The sequence below is a fragment of the Alosa sapidissima genome, chromosome 7 (assembly GCF_018492685.1).
Source record: "Alosa sapidissima isolate fAloSap1 chromosome 7, fAloSap1.pri, whole genome shotgun sequence".
NCBI classification, from domain to species: Eukaryota; Metazoa; Chordata; class Actinopteri; order Clupeiformes; family Clupeidae; genus Alosa; species Alosa sapidissima.
The window spans coordinates 17,610,596-17,638,004 of record NC_055963.1 but is presented as its reverse complement, the minus strand read 5'-3'; the positions used below and the strand labels follow the sequence as shown (position 1 = coordinate 17,638,004).

General features: G+C 42.1%; 2 protein-coding genes across 4 annotated transcripts in view; one reads left to right on the top strand and one right to left on the bottom strand.

Annotated features, from left to right (window-relative positions):
* Positions 1–1,490, bottom strand: part of bsna (bassoon presynaptic cytomatrix protein a) — a 108,116-nt gene extending 106,626 nt beyond the window's left edge. For both annotated transcript variants that reach the window (XM_042099266.1, XM_042099267.1), the window contains exon 1: positions 1,169–1,490. In XM_042099266.1, the coding sequence (XP_041955200.1) occupies positions 1,169–1,350 (182 nt within the window). In that variant the 5' untranslated portion in view covers positions 1,351–1,490. The remainder of the gene's footprint in view (positions 1–1,168) is intronic.
* Positions 1,491–6,224: 4,734 nt separating this feature from the next.
* Positions 6,225–27,409, top strand: part of LOC121713252 (helicase ARIP4-like) — a 57,860-nt gene continuing 36,675 nt past the window's right edge. The window contains exons 1-4 of one of the 2 annotated variants that reach the window (XM_042097760.1): positions 6,233–6,331; positions 9,443–9,589; positions 10,463–10,467; positions 11,919–12,090. In XM_042097760.1, coding sequence (XP_041953694.1) covers positions 11,970–12,090 — 121 coding nt within the window. In that variant the 5' untranslated portion in view covers positions 6,233–6,331; positions 9,443–9,589; positions 10,463–10,467; positions 11,919–11,969. Of the gene's footprint in view, positions 6,332–9,442; positions 9,590–10,462; positions 10,468–11,918; positions 12,091–27,409 lie in introns of both variants that reach the window. The other variant, XM_042097761.1, reaches the window with a different exon arrangement.

Genomic DNA, 27,409 nt, shown 5'->3' with positions numbered 1-27,409 from the left:
GTTTTTACACGTGAAATACAGATATTCTGAGAATTATCCGTGCTTTCCGCACATAGAGCCACGAGCCGTGTTCCACCAAAGCCGTGTTATATAATGTATGTGGAGACTCGTAATCACGGAGATTGACCATGCAATTAGCGTGCCAGCAGGGCAATTGTATCTGAAAATAAGTAAATCTGTTGCCTTCTCTTTTTTGTAATGTGTGCGTGCAGTACAATATTGTATTGCGAGGAAAAATTCAACGCAAATCCATGAAGGAGGCTGCAGCCAGTGGCCAAGGCTTAGTCGAGAAGTGTAGGTTCGATCATATTTTCGAATATCTTATCAATTTACTGTTACACTTCAGTTTGAATGTCATACATCATATGGGCTTGTACTGTACATCACATCTTACATCATTGACTTCCTATTACAGGGGACAATTAAGCCTATTTATTGAGCGGAATACTATCAAGATATAATGGATGTTGACTGATTGCGCTTCTAAAACACGTTTCTTGTAGTCCCCCCTTCCTACTCTCAAACACGCGTGTGTAGCCTACACACACACACACACACACACAGAAAAAGAGAGAGAGCAGGGACACACCACCATCATCATCATGAGCACGAGCTTAGGACATTAGCATCATCCGCTCCCATTCTCACTTGGAAACATTCGGCGCGTTTCAACTGTTTGTGTCAAATGATCGCCGTGGCTCTCCTGGTCAACAGCCTACGTGAACGTGTAGTTTATCCATCGACTCCTCCACAGCAATGACACACAGCCTACACTACAGCTACTCGCACAGAGCAAAATCCTAAAGCCCATTGACTGGCGTGAAAGACATATCCAGCAGCTAACGGGCCAAACTGCTAATATGGGATGCAAAAGCTATTTAGTCATTGCAGAATAGCACTATGCCACTGCGTTGGCACTATTATTGTAGAATGTATTAATATATGCGGCATCTTTAACGCAACTTATTTTTTTCTAGAGTGCGACAAACGAAAAACTAGGGGACAGCGTTAGTGGTCCGTCTCAGGGGTAGACCCTATGGTGTCGCGGTCGTTCATACCAAGGTACCATAATGTATGCACATCACAGAGTTCATGTCAATGAACAACAAAGGGCATATTTTGCGTATAATGGATGCTATTAAGACGAAGAGATGGTGCCCTGGTATACCTGTTCATCCCTGCTCCGGGTCCCGTGACCGCTCCTCCCCCAGCTGCAGTACCGTTCACAGGCTTGATGTGCTGTCCAGCGCCCGGTGGTGCTGAAACGGATCCTGCAGCTCCTGCCATCCCAACCATGGAGCCCGGCTCACCGGGTTGTCCCCCTCCCTCGAGGCTGGCTTCGTTCCCCATCGCCTCTTCTTAGGGAGACCACCGATGATAATATTATTAAACTGCAGTATGATAGTTCTATTTCCAAAAAACTGTTTGCGGACTCAACGATGCTCTTCTTCCGCCATCATCCCTCTCTACGTTCTAGAGACCTGTGCGAAGCACGCGCATGGAAAGCAGGAGAGGAAGGCAAGGCTCTTTGGATGGGGTGGGCGCGTAAAGGAGAGCACGCGCTGACGCGGAGGTACATCACTGGCGCGTGCCTCTGAGACAAGCTCGGCCGATATATTCACTCTTTTCCCTCTCTACGCGAACGCGCTCTAGGAAGAGCAAAGAAAACGAAAGGAATGGGGACGCGCGTGCAGATCTCTTGACTGAAAATCGCCGGTATTGATTGGTCACGTGGCAGCCATAACCGCAAGGCTCAACAAATAAATGAAACAAACATTTTCACCATACACACAGGCATAACCGTAGCAGTAATGGACAAATTATACTTGGTGTCCTTGAAAATGGCCAAAACATAATCCAGTCGAAGCTTAATGTGCTATCATATTTGCATCACAATGATTTGCACTTTTGAATGGTTGAGAGACTCATTTCAGGATTCATTCATTCATAACCTCTCAGTGTTCATGACACTATTCGTGTTGAGATCAACTCATATAATGTAGCATAGCCAAATATTATGGGGACCTGTTACTGTTTGGATATATAAAAAAAAATAGGACTTGGAAGTTAGGACTGATGAGGGGCAGATTTGACAAGCTGGATGAGCTGAGCTGGAGTTAGGAGAGGGTGAATCCAGTTGAATAGGGTCTTCCACTAATGAGAATAGTCCCTGAGCATCTTCATGCATCTAGTTACGATGTGAATCACACACACAGACACACATTAGAGCACGTCTATGCAAGACCATCCTCCATCGTTAAGTTGTAGTGCTCTCTACCCTCCATCACCTCCCCTCCTCCATGTTCTCTTTGATGGGGAAATAGACCAAGCTCCCCCTAGGCAGGTCTCATCGAGAGAGGAGGACATACTTTGTGTAGTGGTGCCAACTTCTCTGGACTGGAGAGAACGTGAATGAATAAAACATCGCTCCTACTCAGCCCTGACTTCAAGGTTAACACAAACACACACATACAACAAAAAAAGGAACACCACTCAAGATAAGTGGAAAACAGCTAAACGCAATCGCCAACACGATGCTCTTACGATGCACCAGACCAGACTAGACCGCTGCTGCTTCCGGCCACTCCACCACGCCACAGGCCAGGTGCAGGTCTGCATTTGGACCGGCCCAAACACCATCACTCAGGCAGACAGGGATGCTTATTGCCAGCGGCAATGCGCATACTTAAGGAGATTAAAATTAGGCATCTGCCAACACACTACTCCGCCACAGGCCCGCGGAGAACAACACGGGACAGCCCATTGGCCAGGTCGAGGTGACTGATTGATGGCGGGTCCGGTATTACTCAGCAGTTTGACCGCCTCCGACAATTGGCCGAGTGACGAGAGAGTTACGGGGAGGAGAAGGAGGACAGAGGTCCTGCGTCGGTACCCCCTCACATCACTCCATCATTGTGCTATATTTGGACTGCAGGAACACTTTTGGTCTGACGAACAGATGTTCAGCGTATCAGGGCATTAGAGACTTTTTCTATAGTAAAAAACTGTACACTTCTCACATCTAAGGTAACAACTTTAACAAGCATCTCTCTTTTGGAACTTATGGGATATACCATAGGTAGGGGATTTCCCACAGCAGCCAATCACCAACCAAGACTATTGTACCATCTTACCATAAAAACAAAATCACTAACAAAGTAACCTTTGTGGGCCAAACACATTACCAACAGAGCAGTCAATTCAATAGCATTTCACTGGGGTTATCAAGCAGGCACCTTCCTTCATCGATGTTGCATTAAATTAGAATAAACAACACCTCCAGAAGGTTCAACTGTCTTGAAAGGAGATCTAGGTGGGCATGGCCAGGCTACCATACCCACCCCGCTCCACATTCATGATGGGCTCTCTACCAACAAAACATATAAATTCGCTCTTGTTGAGTTATCAGTCACTGACTGCTCTACATGCTTAGCTGCAACTTCAGACGATGGTATGAAATTCTTTAAAACCGCAACAAGCTAAAAGTGTTGTGGTTTTGTCGTCTTGTACATAGAAACAATATTCTTAATGGTCTCAGGAGATATAGCATAGATGCAATTAGCCAGTTTGAACCTGAACCTTTGAACTTGGTGTGCAGGTAAAAAAGTTCAGATAGCATCCTCCACTGTATCAATGGCACACTTACAGGGTAAAGGATATCCAAAGTTGGGAACAGAAAAGCAAGTCCTGCCAGATGTGTTCTCTCTCTCTCTCTCTCTCTCTCTCTCTCCCTCCCTCTCTCTCCTATCCGCACTCAGAATAACTGTAAAAGTCTGGCGGGAGTAGAGACAGATGGCTGCAAAGAGCCTGGGCTTCAGAGCATACACATAGTCACAGACACAGACGAACAACACACCCCTCGCCAGGTAAAACACTGGCAGGCAGATAGACATACAAGCAATCTCAGACACTCACAAACACACACAAACATGTACACACACACACACGCAAAAATGCATAAACATGTACATACACACTACAGTACATACACACACAGACACATATGCACACACATACACACACACACACTTGTACAAACATGTACACACACACACAGTCACACACACACACACACACACACACACACACACACACACGTGTACACTTGCACATACACACACACACACATGCAAAAATACATAAACATGTACATACACACACACACACACACACACACACACACACACATATATGTGAAAATAAGGCACTAGCCATGTAAATTGAATAAAACCTAATTTGTTTAGCCATGCAAACTACAGTATATATTATTGTTTTTTACAGAGAGATAAAACTTACACTCCGTTTAAAAATTAGTAATTTTTTGCCGCCCAGTGGTCATCTGAAGATTTTTTTTTTTTTCATTTGGTAGATGTTGGATGAATGAGTCATGCCAAGTGTTCATATTCTTAATGTGAGCTATACCACCTAGTGGATGATTTTAGTTGCTGCAAGAATAGAAATGTGGAGGGCAGGCACTAAAGAGATGGAAGCATTAGCATTGTGTGTGTGTGTGTGTGTGTGTGTGTGTGTGTGTGTGTGTGTGTGTGTGTGTGTGTCTTTGTGTCTGTGTCTTTGTGTGTGTGTCTGTCTGTGTGTGTGTGTGTGTGTGTGTGTGTGTGTGTGTGTGTGTGTGTGTGTGTGTGTGTGTGTTTGTGTGTGCATGAAAAAAAGATTTACAGATTTACCTTTGGGTCGTTAAATCTGTTTTCAAGTGAGAGTGAACATATCTCTGCACAAATCTGAGAACTTGTTCTCTTACTACCCAAGAGCCCACCAATTGATTTGTCATCAGCAGTAAATTATTTCATAGTTAGTCTGTGCTCAGCTCTTGGCATTTTTAGTGTGACATAATGTTCTTTGAGTGGCAAAATTTAAATGAGTTTTGATAAGTAAAAACATTATTGGAAAAGCAACATCATTCTTCCCTATGATGAAAACAGCAATAAGTAGGAAAACAGCTAAAAGCCCATTTTAAATCTAGACTTAAGACCAAACTGTTCTCAGAGGCTTTCTGCTAACTGCGCTGAGTTACAAATTCTGAATCTGCCTTGATTATTTTACCTTGTCTTTTATTACTTTTTTACTACTTTTGCCTTTGTTTTTTTGCTTATTAATTATTCTTTATTTTTAAATGATTTTTACCTTGTGCATTTTATGTTTTCTTTTTTATTATGATCTTTATTATTATTCTTTACTTTTTAAACTATTATTTGACTATTGCCCTTCTATGCTTTTTATCAGCTATTCCTGTTTGCTTTTGTTTATGTAAAGCACATTGAATGACCTCTGTATATGAAATGCACTATATAAATAAAGTTGACTTTAGTTGACTTGACTAAAAGAGGAAACATCCATTAATTTGCATAACTACAATCTATGCTGTATTTAAAAATGACAGAAGCTCGAGAAGAACGTTTTGAAACATAAATGGTAGGGAAAACTATTTGTTTAGCATGATCTTTTTAGACTACACGAGAGTGCCCGTTGCATGAAGTCTGCATATGGAAGGGTAAGATTAAAAGGAGCAAAATAGGCCTAGGGCCTACTACTGTACGTTTCACAGGGCCGTCCTCTCTGTAATGTGCATAACTTTCCAACAGAGAGCGCTGCATCCACAGAAGAAGCCTAGTGAAAAGGCCACGGCTACAGAGTGATTTTTGTGAATGAATGGGAATGCATACATGATTGCAGCCGACAAAACGGTCGTTTTTTTAGTCTCTCTCAGCTGCCAAACATTTAGTCAATGTAGGCTAACTCTTTAACAGATCAGACGCCTTTGTAACTTAGAATATTCATAGAGGTTTTGTTCATTAAGGGTAGGCCTACGGGCAGCACTAATAAGGTAGCCTTCTTCTGACTTCTTGGCAAACTGATGGTCAAAATAGCCTAGGCCTATTTTTAAAAAGCCAAGCCACAAAGTCAATGTCTATCAAATTCAATGAGTTTAGGGGGCCAACAAGTAGCCTACACTATATGGGGCAAATTTAGGACTAATTGAAGGAAATTAGAGAGGATATTCCGTGAATAAAATCAAAAGTGTGTATAAAATCTCTGGCCTTAGATTTGTGGAATTAAAATTCTTAATCCCAAAATTCCTAACATTTCACATGAGTCTCCGTGGTTCCGATGACCTAAAACGCTATTGTTTTGACATGTGAGGGTTGTGTCTGTTAACGTTAGTTACCCGGAACTCTCGTGTTGGTTTTGTATTCCTGGAGGGGACCGCTATCGCCCTTGCTCTCCCTGAAACTGATGAAAGAAACCAAACATCGTTTACGAAACTGAATGTTGTAACAGTGTAATAGAAGATCTGTGCCAGCGACTGCACCGGGTAAGATTGTCTTAACGTTAATGCCTATTTTGTGCACGATTGCACGTGTAGAGATGCACTGTCTGACTCTGGTAGGGTGCATTTATGTTTCAACTGGTCATTGTGTCAGCTGTGGACAATAGACGCTAACGTTAGCAGTGCACCGATAAGCCAGACGGTGAGCTGCTTACAGCGCTTGATATCATGTTATGGAACATTTTCTCTGGAAGAGAATTCCTTCCTACTTTAGGCGAGGTAACGTTAGCGTTATGCACAACGAACACGGAAAGTGAACACACACGTGAACACTAAAGTTCTGCATTTAGAAAGGGCTATCTTTTTTATGCTGCTAAGTGAAATGAAATGAAATGAAAATACATCTCCCGTGAGTAGGAAGTTGTGGTGGTGTTATTTAACATGAGGTTGTTTTGGCTAACAACATGCTAATTGGGTTTGTCTTTTTACTTAATGGTCTTATATATACATAATAAATTCCCCAAACCGAGTGTCCTTGCTGTAAAGCATATTGTATTAAACCATGAATTGACTTCAGTTGATATGGCATGGCCCAAAGTAAAGTTTATATAACTAACCTGAAGTTGAAGGGAAGATGGGGCAAGGCAAGGCATGCGATGCACGAGGTAAGCTAAGTTACCCCATTTGTTTTTCCCGTCAATTTATAGAATGCTAGTAATGTTATCTACTCTGGCATTTCATTTGGTCAGAAAATAACATTACCCCCCTTGGTCTTTAAGAGTTTTCTTCCTTTTCTTTAAACCCAATTATTTCACTTAAAAAAATGTCAGTTTGAAACATCGATATGATCATTTCCAAAAAGACCTGTTTTTCAATAGTGCACATTTGTGTTATTGTGGGTGTCTTCCACCATTTGTCAACCTACCTGCATTTGGCCATAACAGATAGAGGCAGAAAGGCTAACATTTTTAATAAGTTCAGACAGAGTACACTGGTGGGCAGTCTTGCATCTATATCTTATCTTTTGTATTTGGTATTTTAGGTGTTGGTGTTAATGTTGAAAATGTGAGATTATGTGTGTGTATGTTTTTCATATTCTGTGATTCAGAGACCATGTGCTTGATCTAAAACAGTTTACAGCTGTCCGAGAGGATCAAGCTGTCAGGTTGCAGTGATTTAGTAAAGAAAGAGTTATGCGTGGAGGGCTTATGGGGACATTCTTTGCCTGTAAACCTGTTTTCTCTCCCATTTTGGTATCTGGTCTTTTGTTCAGTTGTAAAAGACAGTCACTGTCTTCAGTGCATCTCATGTGAGGCAGCCAGCTTTTGTGAATAAGGCAGAGGTAGTTGTGTTGTGTTGGTGTGTTGTTTTCAAGAGTGTGTCTGTACTTCGACACTGTAGAATATCTTATATGAACATTAGCACTAGGTTATATGAATATGAATGAGTTATATGAACATTAACACTAGGTTCCGGCGCCGACAAGAGTGGCAGCACGTCAAGTAGCTCTGTGTCTTTGTTTTAACTTTCTAAGTTTTTTGAATTACTTTCTGCTGTTAGTGAATGTGTGTGTGTGTTGTCTGTATGCTACTGTGACCTTGAATTTCCCCTGGGGATCAATAAAGTATCTATCTATCTATCTATCTATCTATCTATCTATCTGGCGGTACAATTCAACTTTTTCATAGCAGATTTGAGAAAATACAGTCTTATTGTGTCAAGCGATTATCATAATGTTTTGAGTATTGCATTTTAGTATCCATGAGATGCAGCGCTTCAAAACCTCACCATTTCACTTGTCTGCAACTTCCACTCCACTAACTTTCTCTCCACTTGACAAAACTATAGTTGATGGCACATACCTAAGAGTGGGTGTTGTGTAGTAGCTCAGTCATATTTTTATGACTCAACTAAGTTTTTCTTTTTTTGTTGAGAAGGTAAAATACAGGTGGAGTGATGTCTCCATCATTTGTGTCAGAAAACTCATCCAAGCTGGAGTCTGAGCTTGGAAAAGGAATGTTTGCTGCAACAGACTCCTTTTTGCTTTTGACTGCATTTCTTTCTCTTTCTTTCTTTCTTTCTTTCTCTCTCTCTCTCTGTCTGTCTGCTCCCCCTGTTCACAAACACAAATTCTTGCAAATTGCTGTTTTCGCTGAACGTCGCTGTCTTTCTTATTGCTCACTTGCCTCACGAGTGGCAATGGTATAACTTCATCCACATGCTTTGTTGATGTTCAGTTTCACATATGCATATTGTTTGGTTTGTGTTAGGTCACATATTGGCTTCAGTAATGTAGTGATTTGTGTGACATTAACATTAACATTAACATCTAAATGTGTGGTCTGACTGCAACCTAATGTGTTTAGTATTTCAAAGATGTTTTTTCTTGTTCTGTAGACTGTTTTTCATTGTCTTTTCTTGTCCATTCCTTCCTAAAAGCAGTCAGAACTAACTAGTTTGAACAGCCCCACATAAAAACCTTTATGCATGACCTGTTACATTAACAAGAGATTTAACACTAACCTCACTGCTCTTCCCTGTTCCTCTCTGCCTCTCTGTTCCTCTCTTCCCTGAATTTCACTGACATCATGACACCCCAGTTCTTTGCTTTGTGCCTCTGACTGATGAAAGGCCATGGCTAGTTTGGGAATTTAAGAACTTGGGGGAATATCTCTGTAATGCTGCTCAGGCAACTCAGTGAGCTTGTCTTGGATTACGGAGGCCAGCGGGGATTCTTGTCTGCATTAGCCTTCAAATGTGTTTTGAGTTGGGGGGGAAAACATTGCTTTAAGAGTCAAACCTACTACAAGCCATTTACTCAAAATTAAGTGAAGTGCAGATAAACAACGGTGTGTGCGTGTTTCCGTGTTCGTGTGTGTGTGTGCGTGTACATTTGTTTTAGATTGTATTGAATATTGAATGTAGAGTCCAGACTGTCTGTACATTACATAACAGAATCACCTTTATTTGGGTGTCCATTTTCAGTGTGAGTGTTTTTGCGTGTGATATAACAGTAACGTCTGTGTCTGCACAGGGTGAGCATTGTTCCCCCAAGCCCAATACCTCTTCTCTCTCCCTTACCTTTTCACCTGGAAGTTTGCCTCCACTTAAAGACACGCCTAGTAACTCTATACCCTCTCCCATACATGCCCTCAGCGACCTGGTGCACTCCTTGAACCCTCCGCCCTGGTGACCCCATTACTGATCCTGATAGCACACTGAAGCCCCTCCCCAACGTGACTGCCGTGCCGAGTGAGTGCATATCAGCGGCACTGAGGTGGAAGACTGAGGGGGGATTGTATAGTATGAAGGTCACATGGTCACAACTGGCAAGGAATTGGCCGACCGTGACTGTGAAGTGGGTGGGGATTAGCTTCTCATAGCCTCGTCTCGAGGTTAGCACTGTTTACAGAAGCAGGTTGAGGCTGTCAAGAAAGAGCCTGTGGACTTTAAATAGCCTCGTTAGAAAAGCTGTTTTGAGTACACGTTGTGTTTTTATCAAACATTACGTAATGGGATGCGTCATGGAAATTGTCTGGGAAAAATGTCTAAGAGCGTTGTATGATTCATTCAGTTTAGTCAGACAGTGCCCTGAAAAAATCTTCACAAAAGAGTGCACTAGAGAGAAAAGAACTTGAACTTCTATTGGGACTTGGTTCTAAGGAGATTATTCATGTTCTACTTGTCAGCAGGTCCAAGGCTTGCTTAAGAAAACTTCAGTTTGGCCATAGGTGTATAACAACACTGTGTTTTGTCAAGAACTGTATTCAGTAAATTGTATTTAAACATTATGGACCCTAATTGGCAAAATGTGAAGTTAGGCAATGAGCAAAAGTATCTCGTACATTAACTACATGTAAAGCTTTCATGTTGTGGTGTGTAGGAGCAGTAAGTTCATGTTATTAAATTTGTGGTCCGCTGACGACTTCATAATGTAATGTTGTCAACTTGTGTGGAGCTTAACAGCCAGCACTCGTGTCTGAAAATACATCAGAGACAATCAGGATTAAACTGCTCTTTAGTGGGCTGCAATGGAATAAATTAATAGTCGACAATGTTTTTCATATTTGAGATGAGTGACAAAAGTACTGTAATGACTGCATTTAAATAAATTACATAAGCCACAATAAATGGATGTCTGTCCACATGGAAGATCTGAAGCATCCCACAATAAAGGACCCCTGTCCTTTCATCTGGCCTCCCGCCTGCCTGCCTAAAAGCCAAGGCATCACACAGTGGCCTTCAAACTTGCCCCTTCATTTTACATGGGGTTTATATGATTCATGATCATCCCACATTTATATTGGTGAGAGCATGCTCGGTCGTGACCAAGGCACTCAATATGTTTTTGTATAAGTTATATATTATGCACATTGTGTGCATGCATGTAGGGCCCAATTTTTTGTCGTAGGTTAAATTGCCACCCATAACTGTCACGAGGTTCAGAAGATGATCTATGTGCGTCTTTGCAGGGACCTCTATATTTGGTGTTGAGTGTTTTGGAATTTGTGTATGTATGTGTGTGTGTGTGTCTTTGGCATGTTGATAGATGCAGTACATATATTGTATAACTTTACTAGTGCTGTAAGTAATAGAAGCATTAGTAAGGTCTTATATAAGCTGGTCTTATGCAAGCTGCTGTCTTTCGTTTCACCACTCTCATTATTTTTCGGTCTCTTTTTTTTTGTTTCTTTTTTTAGCGGATGAAAGGCCGTCTTTAAGTCAGTCTCTCCTCCCCTGCCTTTCCTTTTCTTCTCTTCTGTTTTCCCTCCCACCGGTAAACCGTTCTTTATAGGCTAAGTGGAATTTTGGTCAGGTGCCTCAAAATCAAGGTTTTTACCTTTGCCTTCTCCAATGACATCCAGATACGTGCACATGCACACACACAGCTACACACAAATACACGCACACACAGACACTTGCTTGCATGAACACACCTGGTAACACTTTAATTGGACATACAAGCTTATACTATGTAGGTGACTTAAGAATATATATATATATATATATATATATATATATATATATATATATATATATATATATATATATATATATATATATCTCTATAAGAGCATCTCTAAAATGCCTCAGCTGCAGTCTCTGTGTGGGCAAAAACAGTGCCCATAATAGCCTGTTCTTTCTGCTGCAAGTGTAAAAAGTTTCACAGACACATTCGCTCCTTTTTCCTTTGTCCTCATTCAGGTATATTTTTATCTTTATCTAATATATTTATCTATAGAAAAATATATATTTTTATCTTTATTTAATCTTATCTTTATCTAAAAAGAAAAGAGTTTTTCAATGTGTTTTTTTGTTTTCGTTTCTTTGAATATCTTTTGAATTCCAAAGGTAATTATGATACAACTGAAGTTGTGTACAGTATTTTGACAGCAGTGGAAGTGTAAAAGCAACACTGCAGACTAACCGGTCATCTCAATCAGGAAGCTTCTTTGTGTATGTGCCTGATTTTGTTTGTCCTTGAAGCCATTGTAGCATTGTTTGTTTTCATTTCGTCAGTGTTGAATCAATCAAGTAGCTTGATGTTTTCTGTCTCTGTTAGAGGGCGTTTTGTAGTTTGTGTGACATTGTACTGTTTGAACGTGTAGCTTTTTAGATTTCTTTTTTTTTATTTCAACATGTGCTTTTCTGTTTTAGGTGAATAGGATGTTCAGGTAACAGTATGGCAGCGCAGGGGCAGCGAGATTTGGAGGCTTGGGAGAACAGCAGAGACATACTGGAGGATGCAGAATTGATGTCTGAGGAAGAGGAGAACGATGGTGATGATGAAGATGACGCCACTGGTAAGGAGAATTTCATCTTTATGAAGAAAAACATGTAACCCACCAATATGCAGTAAAGCTTACAAACTGTGTATAGCTGCAAACTATGCCTTACGTGAGCGAGAATGTGGCAAAATTAGAACTGTAATTTAGTGTAATTATAGTTCAGGGATGTTGGACAACAGTTATGTAACTTAAGTGTGTTTACACCAAAATCTGTAGACACGAAGCAGCCTGTCAACATGGCACTGAATCAGACAGAAGGTGTGACCAACTGCACAATCCCACATGAGAAACTATGAGCTGTGGTTTTAGCCTGTTTAACCCTTAAGCAGGTATGACGGGAATGTTGGAAATTGAGCGTTCTAAAGAATATATGGGTTCATTGAATTCACCATGTAAGGGATAATGTATTGTCCGCCAGTAATTATCAGAAAATAAGTCCCGACAGGGAGAACAGAACCCCGTCGCGCAGCGGGGGGACAGTGTGCTGTAAGTATGTTGGGGATGTGTGTTGGAGAAGCTTCCTGATGAAATAATGTGCTGTGTATGTAGGGGAGAGGGGGGGGGGGGGGCAGTGTACTGCAAGTATGGTGAAGGGACTTACTATTGCAAGCAGAGTACTGTATGTATGATGTATGTGAGTGATGAAGACGTGTGTGTGGGGGGGGGGGGGCAGTGTACTGCAAGTATGGTGAAGGGACTTACTATTGCAAGCAGAGTACTGTATGTATGATGTATGTGAGTGATGAAGACGTGTGTGTGGGCGGGAGGGGAGTGTAGCAGTGACTGTGCGTGTGTGTGTGTAGTGGCAGTGTGCAGCAAGCAGAGGAGGCTTACTGTAGCAAGCAGTGTGCTGTATGTATGTGAGGTGATGACAGTGATGATGTAAGTGTGTGTGTTTTTTGTGTGTGTGTTGGGGATGGGGGTGGGGTGGGGGGTGGGGGGCAGAAAGGCTAGGCAATCAAGGACATGGGTAGATGGAGGAGAAATCAAAAATAATAAATAAAAAGTTCTATGGAGATGTGCAAAAGTTGGAGAAAGTCAGATATGTGTGTGTGTGTGTGTGTGTGTGTGTGTGTTTTGACGTGTGATGAAATAAGAAAATAAATAAAAGGTCTATAGCATAGGGTGAGGGATGTAAAAGTGCTAAAAGTCTTGTAGGTGTGTGTGTGGGGGGGGGGGGGGGGTCATGAGTGCTGAGGAGTGAATGAGTGCAAAGTCAGTATAGTGTGAGTTCAGAGATGGGAAATGTTTGAGAGTGCTGAAGAGTGAATGTGTGCAAAGTCAGTATAGTGTGAGTTCAGAGTTCGGATGGCCTGGGGATAAAAACTTCTCCTGAGTCTCTCAGTTCTGGCTTTGTGACTACAGGGAGTTGAGTTCTTATAGTACGTTCAGCTGAGCGCACTACTCTCTGCAGAGTACTACAATCTCTAACTGTGGAGTTCCCATACCAGGTGATGATGCTACCAGTTAGAACACTCTCAACCGCTGAAGTGTAGAAGGCCTTCATGATGGATGTAGAAACTTTGAATTTCCTTAGCTGACGAAGGAAGTAGAGTCGTTGTCTGGACTTCTTCAGAACATATTGAGTGTTAACAGTCCATGTTAGGTCTTCAGTAATGTGGACACCAAGGTATTTAAAACTTGTGACTCTCTCTACAGGTTGCCCGCTGATCATTAGTGGGGTGTAACTGTAGTTCTGCTGCTGCCTTCTGTAATCCACTACCATTTCCTTGGTTTTATTGATATTCAGTGTCAAGCTGTTAGATTGACACCACTGTGCCACCTCATCAACCTGATCCAAGTAGAGCTGTTCATTGTTGTTACTAATCAGGCCCAAGATCACTGTGTCATCTGCAAACTTGATGATGGAGGTATGACTACTGTTGGCTTTGTAGTCATGTGTGTAGATGTTGTACAGCAGTGGACTCAAAACACAGCCTTGGGGAGCACCAGTGCTGATGGTTAATGAGTCAGATGTCAGACCCCCCCACTCTAAACACTTGTGAACGGTTGGTGAGGAAGTCAAATATCCAGTGACGCAGGGTGGTGTTTAGTACTAAGGCCTTCATCTTTGTGACCAAGGTGAGAGGTACTATCGTGTTGAATGCTGAACTAAAGTCAATGAACAGCGTCCTCACATAATTCCCATTCCCCTCCTCCAGGTGAGTTAAGGTGGTGTGCATGAGTTTTGAGATGGCATCCTCTGTAGACCTGTTGGCTCTGTAAGCAAATTGGAGGGGGTCGAAGGAGGCAGGGAGGGATGAGCAGATAATGTTTTTCACAAGCTTCTCAAAACACTTCATCACTGTAGACGTCAGGGCTACTGGGCGGTAGTCATTCAGACATGATGGACTTGTTTTTCGGTACTGGAACAATAACAGACTGCTTGAGGCAAATAGGAACTGTCTCTTGAGCCAATGATGTGTTAAAGATATAAGTGAACACAGGAGCTAACTGAGCAGCGCAGGATTTCAAAACCCTGTTAGAAATTCCATCCGGTCCAGCAGCTTTTCTACAATTAACCCTCCTAAAGGCATTGCTCACATCGACCTCAGAGACACAGAAAGGTGCATCCTCATTTGCTTCACATGCTGCAGCTAGTGCAAGATAGTCTGTGTTTTTCATGTCAAAGCGAGCATAAAAAGCATTAAGTTCATCAGGGAGGGCTTTACTCACATTCATCATAGGAGGGGACTTTCTTTCAAAGCCAGTGATGGTTCGGAGTCCTTTCCACACTCGTGCTGGATCACCCTCCAAGAAATTAGCTTCAACTCTGTCTCTATAGCGCCGCTTAGCATCTTTAATAGCTCTACGTAAACTATAAGATGCTGCTTTGTAATCAGTCATATCCCCTGAAATAAGCCCTGCATTATAAGTCATGGTGCGTGTCTTTAATGCCGTTCTCACTTCTCTGTCCACCCATGGCTTCTGGTTAGGGAAGCTTCGGATCTTTACAGTTGGGATGATGGAATCAGTTAGCATATTGATGTAACTCAATGATACTTCCGTAAACTCATTGATGTCAGCAGAGTTCGTCTTGAACATCTCCCAGTCAACGTTGCTAAGGCCGTCCTGTAGCCTGGCTTCCGATTGGTCAGTCCAGCGCTTGACCTCCTTCGTCACTGGGGGGTCCGTCCGACTTCTCTGATTGTACATAGGCAGTAGGAAAACAGCGGCATGATCTGATTTTCCGAAAGCTGGTAGAGACTTCGCTTTGTAACTGTTCTTGAACTGTGTGTAGCAGTGATCCAGTGTGTTGTCACCACGTGTAGGGAAGTGAATGTGTTGAATAAATTCAGGCATGGACCGGTTCAGATGTACTTGATTGAAATCACCGGCCACAGTAAACGCAGCTTCAGGGTGCGTGTGTTGTTGTCTATTTAACACTTCTTGCAATTCTGAAACCGCAGCATCTGTGTTGGCTTGTGGAGGAATGTAGACAGCGTTGAATAATTACATTGCATTTCTGTATTTGCATGTGTCAGATTTGTGTAGTGTGGTGAAAGATATCCATCACTCACTGATGGGTTTGTCTTTGAAATCAGGTGAATAAAGGTGAATCAATTCAGTTTGACACAGTGGAGATGTTTTGCTCTGTTGAAAAACCTGAAAATCACAACAAATTGGCATGGAACTCTCGTAGAGCGTATGGCAGACTCACCACAGATTAGTCTTTGTTACTCAGTGTCTCAAGCAAATCCCACCTCCAGGACTATGTGTAGGCCGCTTTCTGCACGTGTGTGTGTGTGTGTCTGTGTGTGTGTGTGAGAGAGATACTTTATTCATCTCAAGTTGGATGGCCCTGGGGACAAAGGACGTCCTCAACCTGTCTGTTGAACTTCACAGTGACAGAAGTCTGCCACTGAAAATGCTCCTCTGTTTATTGAGCGTGCTGTGTAGTGGGTGGCGGTCATTGTCCATGATTGCCAGCGTCCTGCTCATAGTTCGTTTCTCTGCAATTGTTGTGAGTGACTCCAGCTCAATGCCAACAACAGAGCCAGCTTTCCTTACCAGCCTGTTCAGTCGCCCAGCGTCCCTCTTCTTAATGCTGCCTCCCCAGCACACCACAGCATACAACTAGATACAGAACTCTGGTCTCTTCATCAGGTAGTCTGTGATCGAAGATACCAGGTGAGCATCAACCTCCATTTGAGCTTGTCTCTCAATCTGACAGGATGAATGGTGTTAAGGCGCTGGAGAAATCAATGAACATGATTCTCACAGCACTTTTTCCCTTGTCCAATTGAGATTGTGCTCTGTGCAGTAGGTATATGATGGCATCCTCCACGTCCACCTTCTCCTGGTATGGAAACTGGAGCCGGTCGAGTGAGTGGCAGACCTGGGGTCTGAGGATGTGAAGTAGCAGTCGCTCCATGGTCTTTATGTTGATGTTAGAGTGACCGGTCTAAAGTAATTTAGATCACTGGGATATGGCTTCTGAGGAACTGGGATGAGACATGATGTCTTCCACAGTGCTGGTACCTTCCCCAGTCGGAGGCTCTCCGACTGCTGCAGAGGCTCCCCCAGTTCCACAGCACAGGCTTTGAGCAGTCTAGGACACACTCAGGTCTGGGCCGGCTGCTTTCCTGGGGCAAAGTCTCCTCAGCTCTCCTCTGACCTGATTCGCCGTGATGATGGGAGGAAAGGGGATCCCTTTGTTGAGCATTGGGGGGAGGGGTGCATCTTTGAATGGTGGCTGAAGGTTGAAGTGCATGGAGCCACACTGTCTATGGTAGCAGCATGGGACATCAGCAGTTGATTGTGGAGGTGAGAGTGAGGGTAAGGGGGCGGGGCATGTGGTAAACAGATTGAAGTAGGTGGAGGGTGAGTTGTGGGGGTGGGCAGGCCACTGCAGCAGGAGAAGGGCAATCAAACCTGTTGTAAAAGTGGTTGAGGCCTAGGGCCTGTCCACACGGAGACGCCTTTTAGGTTAAACGCAGAGGTTTTGCTTCGTCTTGGCCGAGCGTCCAAACGAATCCTGTAAACGCACTGCCTGAAACCGCACTTTTCTGAAACCTGGTCCCAGAGTGGAAAAATCTGAAACCGTAGCCCGTTTGAATTCGTTTAGACAGCGAAACCGCACATCCTGCTTGCGTATCGATGATGTCATCGCCACACCTCAGCTGCCCTGGACTTGCACTTATAGTATTGCCTAACAATACTAGTTTTCATACATGACATTACCTACGATTACACTCTGTAAGATAAATATCACAACTGGTGCTGCGCAGCGCCGATAGCTTATGACTTGGTGGACTGAACACTGTTTTTCCCGGTGTTTTTTTATGCATTCTAGCTACTGTCAGTGACGCGAGAGAACTTAAGTTATTAGGGAAAGTGCGGTGTAAGTTTAGGCTACATTAATTTGTGCGTAGTGCCAGTGTCATTCATTTATTTTACATGTCTTACAACATATATACATGCATTCACAGTCGAGTGAAATCAGATTTCAGGTTTAGGATTAGGGCCTAGTCTACACGTACCAAACCGATCTTTTTTTCCTCCGGCTGAGTGTGTGTGTGTTTTGTGTGTGTCTGTGTCCATATGTGGGTGCAGGTCCAAGCACAGTGAGGTGTCTTAAGAGTTTTCTCTTGTTATTATCAGTGAAATCCCAGTTTTCCTGAGAAAATAATTAGAATCTCACCCAACTGTCCGTGTGTGAAGCCGAAAAGGATTAACCAGTCTCTCTGTAGCTCGCTCTGTGTGTGTGTGTGTATGTGTCATGAGCCCGTTCTTAGAGAGTTAAAGGACAGAGAAAAAGAAGAAATGAATCCAGTTCAGTTTGTTAAAAAAAAGAAGGAGAAAGAGACACAAGGAGTCTGCTTGTGTTGTGCATTGGACTAGGGGCTTGATGACATGTGGAGTTGTTTTTGGGTTTGTGTCATGGTGACATGCGTTACACAAGCACATTATGAAAGATCCTCCCCGACCTTCTGCAGAGCATTTCCCACCACTCCACTTGCTTTTACAAGAGTGCTCACCAGCTCTGTGTGTGTGTGTGTGTGTGTGTGTGTGTGTGTTCGCGCGTATGTGCACGCACATGCTCATTTGGGCGTGTTTATGCCTGTGAGAGTGAGTGAACAGGCTAGTCTTAAATGTTCTTTGTGTGAATGGAGAAAGGTGGGAAAAGTGACCCACAGATAAGAGAGAAAAAACACATGTATGTTTAAGCTGCTGCATTTTATGCCTTGGAGTCATTAGATGGTCTCAATGATGTTGAGTTGTTTGATGGTCACTAGGATGGTGCCATTGCCACTTACAGTAGTTTAACAACACAAACTCGCACCCATACACACACACACCAGTGCCTGTAGTTAGTCTTACAGTATAACTGAAACCCCCTGTGAGGATTAAGGTCAAACATGTGAGGGCAATCCCATGACCCAGCTTTCCCTCCCCCTCTCTTTCTCTGAGTTTTTCTATCTCCTCTCTTTCTCTGCACCCATCTCTCCTCTTTATCTCCCTCTTTATCTCTTTTTCTGTTCCACCTTTCTGAGCACATGTGCTTGTTGTTCTCTTGCCTCTCTCTCTCCACCCATCCTCCTTATCATACCCCCCCGTGTCTCTTGTGTAATGTGGCCCTCACAACAGCGTCACCGTGCAACCCACTTTTTTGTCACACTGTCACCATAACAACAGCTACACACACACACACACACACACACACACACACACACACACACACACACACACACACACACACACACACACACAGAGCCCCTGGACACTTGTTTACCTCCCTCCCTCTCTCTCTCTCCCTCTCTCTCTCTCTCTGTGCCTGTGTGTCTATTCTGTCTTCTGCCTCTCCCTTGCCTGCTCTACTTTCATCTGTCAGTCATCCTGCATTCATCCGTTCATCCATCATGTTCCACGTGTCCTTAGAGACTGTGCTTGACATCAAGAGTCACTTTTCTCATGATGCCTGTGGTGTGATCATTAATGTGGCCTGGACAGCAGGTTGCCTTCAACTGGTAACCTAGATAGTTAGATAGCATTCACTAGCCTTCACTAGTCACTGCCCCTGTTGGTCATGATGACCCTCTGTCTCGGTCACTGCTCTACACACGTTTTTCCAGAAGGTGTTTAAGTCACGCTTTTCTGAAATATTAAATACTTATATCAATAATGGCTACATTATGTGCCATCTGGAGTGGTTTTTAGAAAAGTTTGTTGATCTCATCTCTGGCAACATGTGGTTGTCGGTTTCCACAAAGCAGCCTGAGCATAATGCTTTTTCTTGGTGCCCACAGCCTGAAGCTTTCTCTGCAGGCGTTCTGACTCAATATCAATCTAATTTCTGCATCGATTTTTTCTGCATCCCATCCAAAGTAATGATCTCCAGGCTAGAGCAGATGTACATCTGAATTAAATATTTTATTCCCACACAGTAAGGATAGGAAACTAGCTGGTTTTCCTGTACAATGTGCAATAGAAATTAATATTTAGCTTAATATACAAATGCATCTCTTATCCACATTGGCCAAGATTAGGACCGGATTTTGCAGTCAGACTGTGCCTTGGTTGAAAACAGAAGCAGGAAGGAGACATCTCTTTTGCTCATGTCCTTGTTATGAGACAGAAGGAAGAAAGAGCATACGCAAGAGAGAGAGGAAAGTGCGTCAGAGTCCCAAGGTACAAGAGCATCCATTTGTCATCCACTGACAGATACTAATACTTGAGGAAGATGGAGCATACAATAATATCCTACACACACACACACCTTATCATTCCTAAACTAAAACCCTTGCCATTGGTGCAAGTTATTCATAGAATGTTTTAAATATATATCTGAATCTATACAGTGAATCTAAATCGTATTCATACATCCATGGGATTTCAATTGTTGCGATTCTTTACATTTTAGGATACAGCAAGTTAGCGCTGTGCACCATATTGTATCATCTATCGTATAGGGGTGGGAATTTCCAAAAATGTGACGATTCGATACTATTGCGATATTTGGGCCACAATACGATATTGCCATACAGCAAGTATTGTGATTCGATTCTGCTATATTGCTATTCATGTTTCCCATATTATTCAAAGGCATTACACTTCAAATGTCACATTTAATTCTATGACCAACATTATCTTCTACACTTTAAATGAAGTGCAAAAACTTAGTAGGAGGGTAGTGCAAAATTGGATCGCGCATGTCAAGGTCCTTACTATTCACTTTTTGTTGAAAACCGAAATACACCCACACTTTCGATGTGAAAAAAGACAGAGCGTTGTGTATAACAGGTTGTGATTGTGAAGCCATTGTCTATTTTACTTTTATTTAAGTATTGCTATACTTTGCACTACTGTATCAATATAATTGTATATCACCATACTGAACAGAATCGATTTTTTTCTATCATTCTACTATCGTGATATATATTGGGATAATTGTTCCCCATGATACGATATGAGATTTTTGTCATGTCACGATATAGCTCATATCACAAAGTCCTGCAGCAAGTATTGCAATATATTGTGATTCTTTTTTCCCCATTGCAAGTTGTTAGGAAAATAACACAACAACCAATTCAACTCGCTTGAATCTACACATTTGTATGCGTTAGTGAATGGTGTTTGTAACAGTGTTTAAAATGGAGGTTTGCTATGACAAGTAAACTAATGTAAACACATATTGGTCCAATAGTATCAGAGTAGTGGTGTGAAAAAGTGTTTGCCCCCTTCCTAATTTCTTTTTTTATTTTGCATGTTGTCACACTTCAGATCAAACAAATTTAATTCAATATTAGAATATTAATCAAGGATAACACAAAATTAGACACAAAATGCAGTTTTTAAATGAAGGTTGTTAAGGGAAAACAAAATCCAAACCTACATTGCCCTGTGTGAAAAAGTGATTGCCCCCTAAACCTAACTGGTTGGGCCACCCTTAGCAGCAACAACTGCAATCAAGCGTTTGCAATAACTTGCAATGAGTCTTTTACAGCTCTGTGGAGGAATTTTGGCTCACTCGTCTTTGCAGAAATGTTGTAATTTAGCTAACATTGGAGGATTTGAGCATGAACTGCCTTTTTAAGGTCATGCCACAGCAATATGATTTAGGTCAGGACTTTGACTAGGCCACTCCGAACTCTTCATTTTGTTTTTCTTCAGCCATTCAGAGGTGGACTTGCGAGTGTATTTTGGATCATTGTCCTACTGCAGAACCCAAGTTTCAGCTTGAGGTCACAAACAGATGGCCGGACATTCTCCTTCAGGATTGTTTGGTAGACAGCAGAATTCATGGTTCCATTTATCACAGCAAGTCTTCCAGGTCCTGAAGCATCAAAACAGCCCCAGACCATCACACTACCAACACCATATTTTACTGTTGGTATGATGTTCTTTTTCTGAAATGTGGTGTTACTTTTACGCCAGATGTAAGACACCCACCTTCCAAAAAGTTCAACTTTTGTCTCGTCAGTCCAAAGAGTATTTTCCCAAAAGTCTTGGGGATCATGAAGATGTTTTCTGGTAAAAATGGGACGAGCCTTAATGTTCTTTATGCTCAGCAGTGGTTTTCGTCTTGGAACTCTGCCATGCAGGCCATTTTTGCCCAGTCCCTTTCTTATGGTGGAGTCATGAACACTGACCTTAACTGAGTCATGTGAGGCCTGCAGTTCTTTGGATGTTGTTGTGGAGTCTTTTGTGACCTCTTGGATGAGCCGTTGCTGCGCTCTTGGGGTTATTTTGGTCTGCCGGCCACTCCTGAGAAGGTTCACCACTGTTCCATGTTTTCATCATTTGTGGATGATGGCTCTCACTGTGACAGAGAAGAAGACGAGGCGGGGTACAAGGGGGAAGAGGAGGCCCACCCCCGCAACCCACATGTTGGTCTCCACGCTACAAGACGAGACCGTAATCAACATTTGGTGTTGGTGAATTTTGGTGAATTATGAGTGTAGCATATTAAAACTATTGGAAGACGACACACAATATAAGCCTTTGCCTTCTAACCCTACTTGTGACATAAAAAGTATGATTGACGTATTTATTGATGCATCCTTTAAAAGAGGGTGGATAACAGACAAAGAAAGCTTTTCTAGTTAAAGACCACCCGTTCCAAAGATCCATAAATGCTTAATTGATCCACCTTTACACCCTATTGTGTCCAGCATAGACAGCCTTACTGAACCCTTGTCTCAGTTCGTTGATTTTTTTGCTGAGAAAATATGTACATAGTCAGCCATCTTATCTTGGTGACACCACTGATATGTTGAATGCTACCAATAATTTGAAATGTGGAGATCATGATATTTTAGTGTCTCTGGATGTGACAAGCCTTTATACTTGCATACCACACCACATCGGTGTACAAGCCATGTCTTATTATCTTAAACAACGCCCTGCAGATATTCTACCTCCTTCTGACTTTCTGATAAACTTAGTTGAACTAATACTTTCTAACAACTTTTTTAAATATTCAGGAAAGTTTTACCTACAACTTCATGGAACGGCGATGGACAGCGCATTCACGCCATCATATGCCTGTTTGGTAATGGGCCTTTGGGAAGACAAGTATATACTTAAAAACCTCAATCCTTTCCATTCTAAGATTGTGCATCTTTTTAATATGGAAAGGCACAGTGGATGAATTAAATGACTTTTTTTATTTATGCCAACTCTCACTGCACCTAGCACTGACTATTTATCCTTTACTATGGAGCATGACTCTCACTCGATTGACTTTCTAGACCTAACTATTTTGAAAGATGTTAATAATAAACTGCAAACGACAATCTATCGTAAACCGCTGAGCAGAAATACTCTACTTCAAGCAGATAGCAACCATCCTACACATTTGATTCGTAATATCCCCACGGGCCAATTCCTCAGAGTGAGGAGCTATGATGACAAAAATATGAGCTGTGAGTGTGAATGTTATATATTCCATCCCCCTACGTTTTACTGGTTTATTTGACAAATAATCTATATGGATTTGCTCTATAAAGACCTTATGTCTGTTTGGGATTGTTTTGAGAGCCTATTGATGTATCTCAGAATAAAGGAATGTCCACAACATTAGTGATGTTATTTTGTGTGTGTGAATGTATTTTACTTAACTCATTAAATGTAGCTGGATACTCATGAACGCATGTCTCTAATAGCCACAATAGGAGTAATTTTAGCAACACCGTATTTTGTGTGGCCCATAACGACCCAGTGGATCATGAAAACGTGCCAAAATTCACATTCCTTGCTTGTTGTTGGTACATTAATCCCATTCAGATTGCCACTTATCTATGATGTAAGAGTTCAGTATAGGTTTAAGGTCTGGGGCAGGGATTTGACATTCTGTGACTTCTTTATTGAGGGCTTGCTTAGCAGCACTGTCCGCTTTCTCATTTCCCCTCAGACCAACATGGCCTGGGACCCAGCAAAAAACTACACTCAAGTTCTGGCTCTTTAGACGTTCAAGCTCAGCTTTGGTTGTACTTTTTGCGTGACATTAAAGCCTACTGGAAAGATTTTTAATTGCAATTTAATTTAATGCAATTTACTTTTACGATTAAATAAAATTAATTTATCCCTCTCACCCATAGTTTTCTATTTATTTACAAATGTACATAGGCCTACTGTAATTACATTTATACATAGTTATTCTACTTATTCTACTGATCTTCATACTATTCATCCTGCACATAGACTTATTCTTACTACTCTTATAATGTTGTTTCTGCACTACAATGACACTGTTTCCACACTGCACATAGCTGTATGTTATGTACATATCTGTTATATATTTGTCATATTGAATATCCATATTTATTCTGTTTTATTATATTCTGTTAATACACTGCATATATCTATATTATTATTTCTACTATTATAATACATTACATACATTATTCTACTTATTGTATGAGGTAACTGCTAATACACTGCACATATTTATATTTAATTCATATTACTCTAAACCACCTTCTGTAAATCAGCTGTATACTACTGTCTACATTGCACTATATTTCTTGACCTGTCTCTGTATATTTTATCACCTTTCTATACTTTGCATCACATTGCATGCATACTGTACATGAATCACAGCTAAGATCTTTGGTTGCTATGAAGGCCAGTCGTTCTAAATGGATGGTTGCTATGGCCAAAGGCCAGTTCTATCTCTGCTGTTGTCAAGCGGGCATATCCTAACCTTATCTTATTTGAAACATCTCTATTTTACTTCGCCTACTTCCATACAGTGGGTCCCATTAAGAAGTGGCCACTTCATTCGTGCTTACCGTGATTCACGCAGCAACATTATTAAATTAATCTGTCACCATATGCCTATGCCTACGTTTGCAAAGAGGAGAACATTTTAATTTGATTCACAATGAAACGCTACATTTAATGTACATGTTGACAATGAGTAGGCTATTTTTGTTTTTTGTTGGTGGTGTTACTGCATCACTTAGTTATGCCTACAATGCAAAATTGTTCCTTTGCCATTGGAAGCTCCTGTAGATGCATTTCAAAACATTGCGACGGGAAATGCCACCATGAAAATTGTTTGTGAATCGGTCTTAGTGAGTTAGGAGTCCTCGTGACTTCTTTTAAGCTGTCACAGACTCAGGTGCTACTTTTAGGGCTAAAATGCTTCCTGAATTACTCTTAGTAAAAAAAAATAGGAGTCCTAAAGTTACGAGTGCAAGCATCTCATATCAAATGATCATGGCATTACGCTAAGCAACATAAATCACATACAGCAACATCTCCTCCCTATGACATAGCTAGTTAGCTTCTAGCCACACAAAAGAAATGAATGATGTTAAATCTCTGCTTAGCATGCTAAGTCTCCGCTTAGCCAGAGACTTTCTAATGTGGAGACACAGCACTCAAAAAATACTCCATAGAAATGCATGGGGCTAGTTTGTCACGCCAATATGGCCGTTGTCTACACATATCCCACCCCTTCCTCGGCAAAACGTTGACATGTGAATACATTGAGCCAATCATGTGGTGTGATGTGAATACATTGAGCCAATCATATGGTGTGTTGTGAAGACATCGTGCCAATAATGTGTTGTGATCTCGCCGCTGGAGCAAGATTGGTGTCATGAAGCCTTGCGCACGCGCAGTTTGACCCAAAGACTGTGCCCGATGAGTGCCCATAAAACGTTGGTATATGGCCGCCGAGTGAAGGGACTTGCCTAAAAGGACTTTGGCTTAGCATTCTAATAACAGAAAGGGCACATTTATGTTGACCACTACAACATGACTCATTATGTCTGTAACTCTATAAAACACTTACTTTCATAAAGGACGCACACCATCCAGCACATACACATGGAAACCGATATTTTAGGCACTTGGCCACAAACTCAAAACGTGTCTCTCTGAAGCTCTGTTATAGAATCTTTGCTCTGAAGGCTGCTCCCAGGGTTGCTAGGCAACATCAAATAAACTAAATGAGTCTTCCAGGTATTAAAAGTGTAAGTGTGATTACGAATGGATGTGTGTGGTTTGCAATTAGAATAAACAAGAAATAACATTTCCAATAATTTCCCATGATAAATTACATAATATTTGCACCTTCCTTACTTGTGAAGCTCACACTAAATCCACCGTATTTAGTGAAATGTAATACAACGTTCAGGGTTTCCCGCAGCACTTTGCAGTCAACTACGTCGTCAAAAAAAAATAAATAAACGTGTTACTTTGTCCTGTTTTCTCCCTTTCATTCCAAACCGTGACCAACGCCAATCTCCCTTCTCCGCAGAATGCATTAAAAAATAAGAAGAAACGTGTCATGAATCGAAAAATAATCAGATTTTATAATCTTTACATATGTCTCGCTCCTCGTTCTCAAGAATCAGTCAAATCGCAGCCACAAACAGCCACAGCGCCGTTTAATTGTCAGATGTGATGAAATGCGTTCATATTCCACTTTTTATGTCATAAACGTTGCAGGCCTATGGAAAGGTTTAGTGGTAGGGTTGTCCAATGATCAAGTTGTAACGTATCATGGCTTGGTCAGCTATCCGCACCTCACCATCTCACCACAGGGGTCCCCCAGGGCTCAGTGCTGGGCCCCCTCCTCTTTGCTATCTACACCACCTCCTTGGGACAGATTATCCGTTCGCACGGCTTCTCATACCACTGCTATGCAGACGACACACAGCTCTATCTGTCCTTTCCACCTGACGACCCCCTGGTTTCAGCACGGATCTCGGATTGCCTTTCAGACATAGCTACATGGATGAAGGCACACCACCTCCAGCTGAACCTCTCAAAGACTGAACTGCTGGTCATCCCAGCTAAACCTACCATACACCACGACATCAACATCAAATTTGACTCCCTGTCTGTTTTACCGACCAGGACTGCAAGAAATCTAGGAGTTGTTCTTGACAACCAACTAAACTTCTCAGATCATGTTGCCTCAGTCGCCCGGTCATGCCGTTTCGCACTCTACAACATATGGAAAATCAGGACTTACTTGACTCAAGATGCTACCCAACTTCTGGTTCAGGCAATAGTCATCTCACGACTCGACTACTGCAATGCCCTCCTGACAGGTCTCCCAGCCTGCGCAGTGAAACCACTTCAGATGATCCAGAACGCGGCGGCGCGCCTGGTCTACAACCAACCCAAAAGGGCACATGTTACCCCGCTGCTCATCCAGCTACACTGGCTACCTATGGCGGCCCGCATCAATTCAAGTCTTGCCTACAAAGTAGTCTCCGGTTCTGCTCCCACCTACTTGAATGCCCTCTTACAGACTTACACTACCTCCAGACCGCTGCGCTCCTCTGACGAACGACGTCTAGCTCTACCACCGGTACGCTCAAGCCAATCCAAACTTTTCTCATCTGTTGTTCCTCGTTGGTGGAACACACTGCCAGTTCCTACAAGGGCAGGGACATCCTTTTCCACTTTCAAAAAACTCCTGAAGACCCAGCTCTTTAGAGAACATCTACTCTCATAGCAACACTTACAACAAGTCTTACTGATCCTAGCACTCACCAGCCGTTTTAAACTGACAAGTAACTGTTAAAAACAGCACTCACCGACGCACTTATTCTTACTGTACTCTAATGTTCTTTTAAACTGTCCTAAAATTGTGAGAATTGTTCTAAAACTTACTGTTTACCATGTTGTTAGTCGCTTTGGTTAAAAAGCGTCAGCCAAATGTAATGTAAATGTAAAAAGTTGTTGCTTCAATTTGTGTTTTAATTTATGCGACGCACTGATGCTGGGTTCATCCGTTTGGCGCAAGTTTAAAATATTTAGCCGACTGCGTGATTTGTCATTTTCATTCTTTTGGCAGTTAATCCCGGCTGATCCCTTTAGTTAACGTTGCCAAGCTTGTTTGTTGTTGCACTGTGTGAGTGTTGCA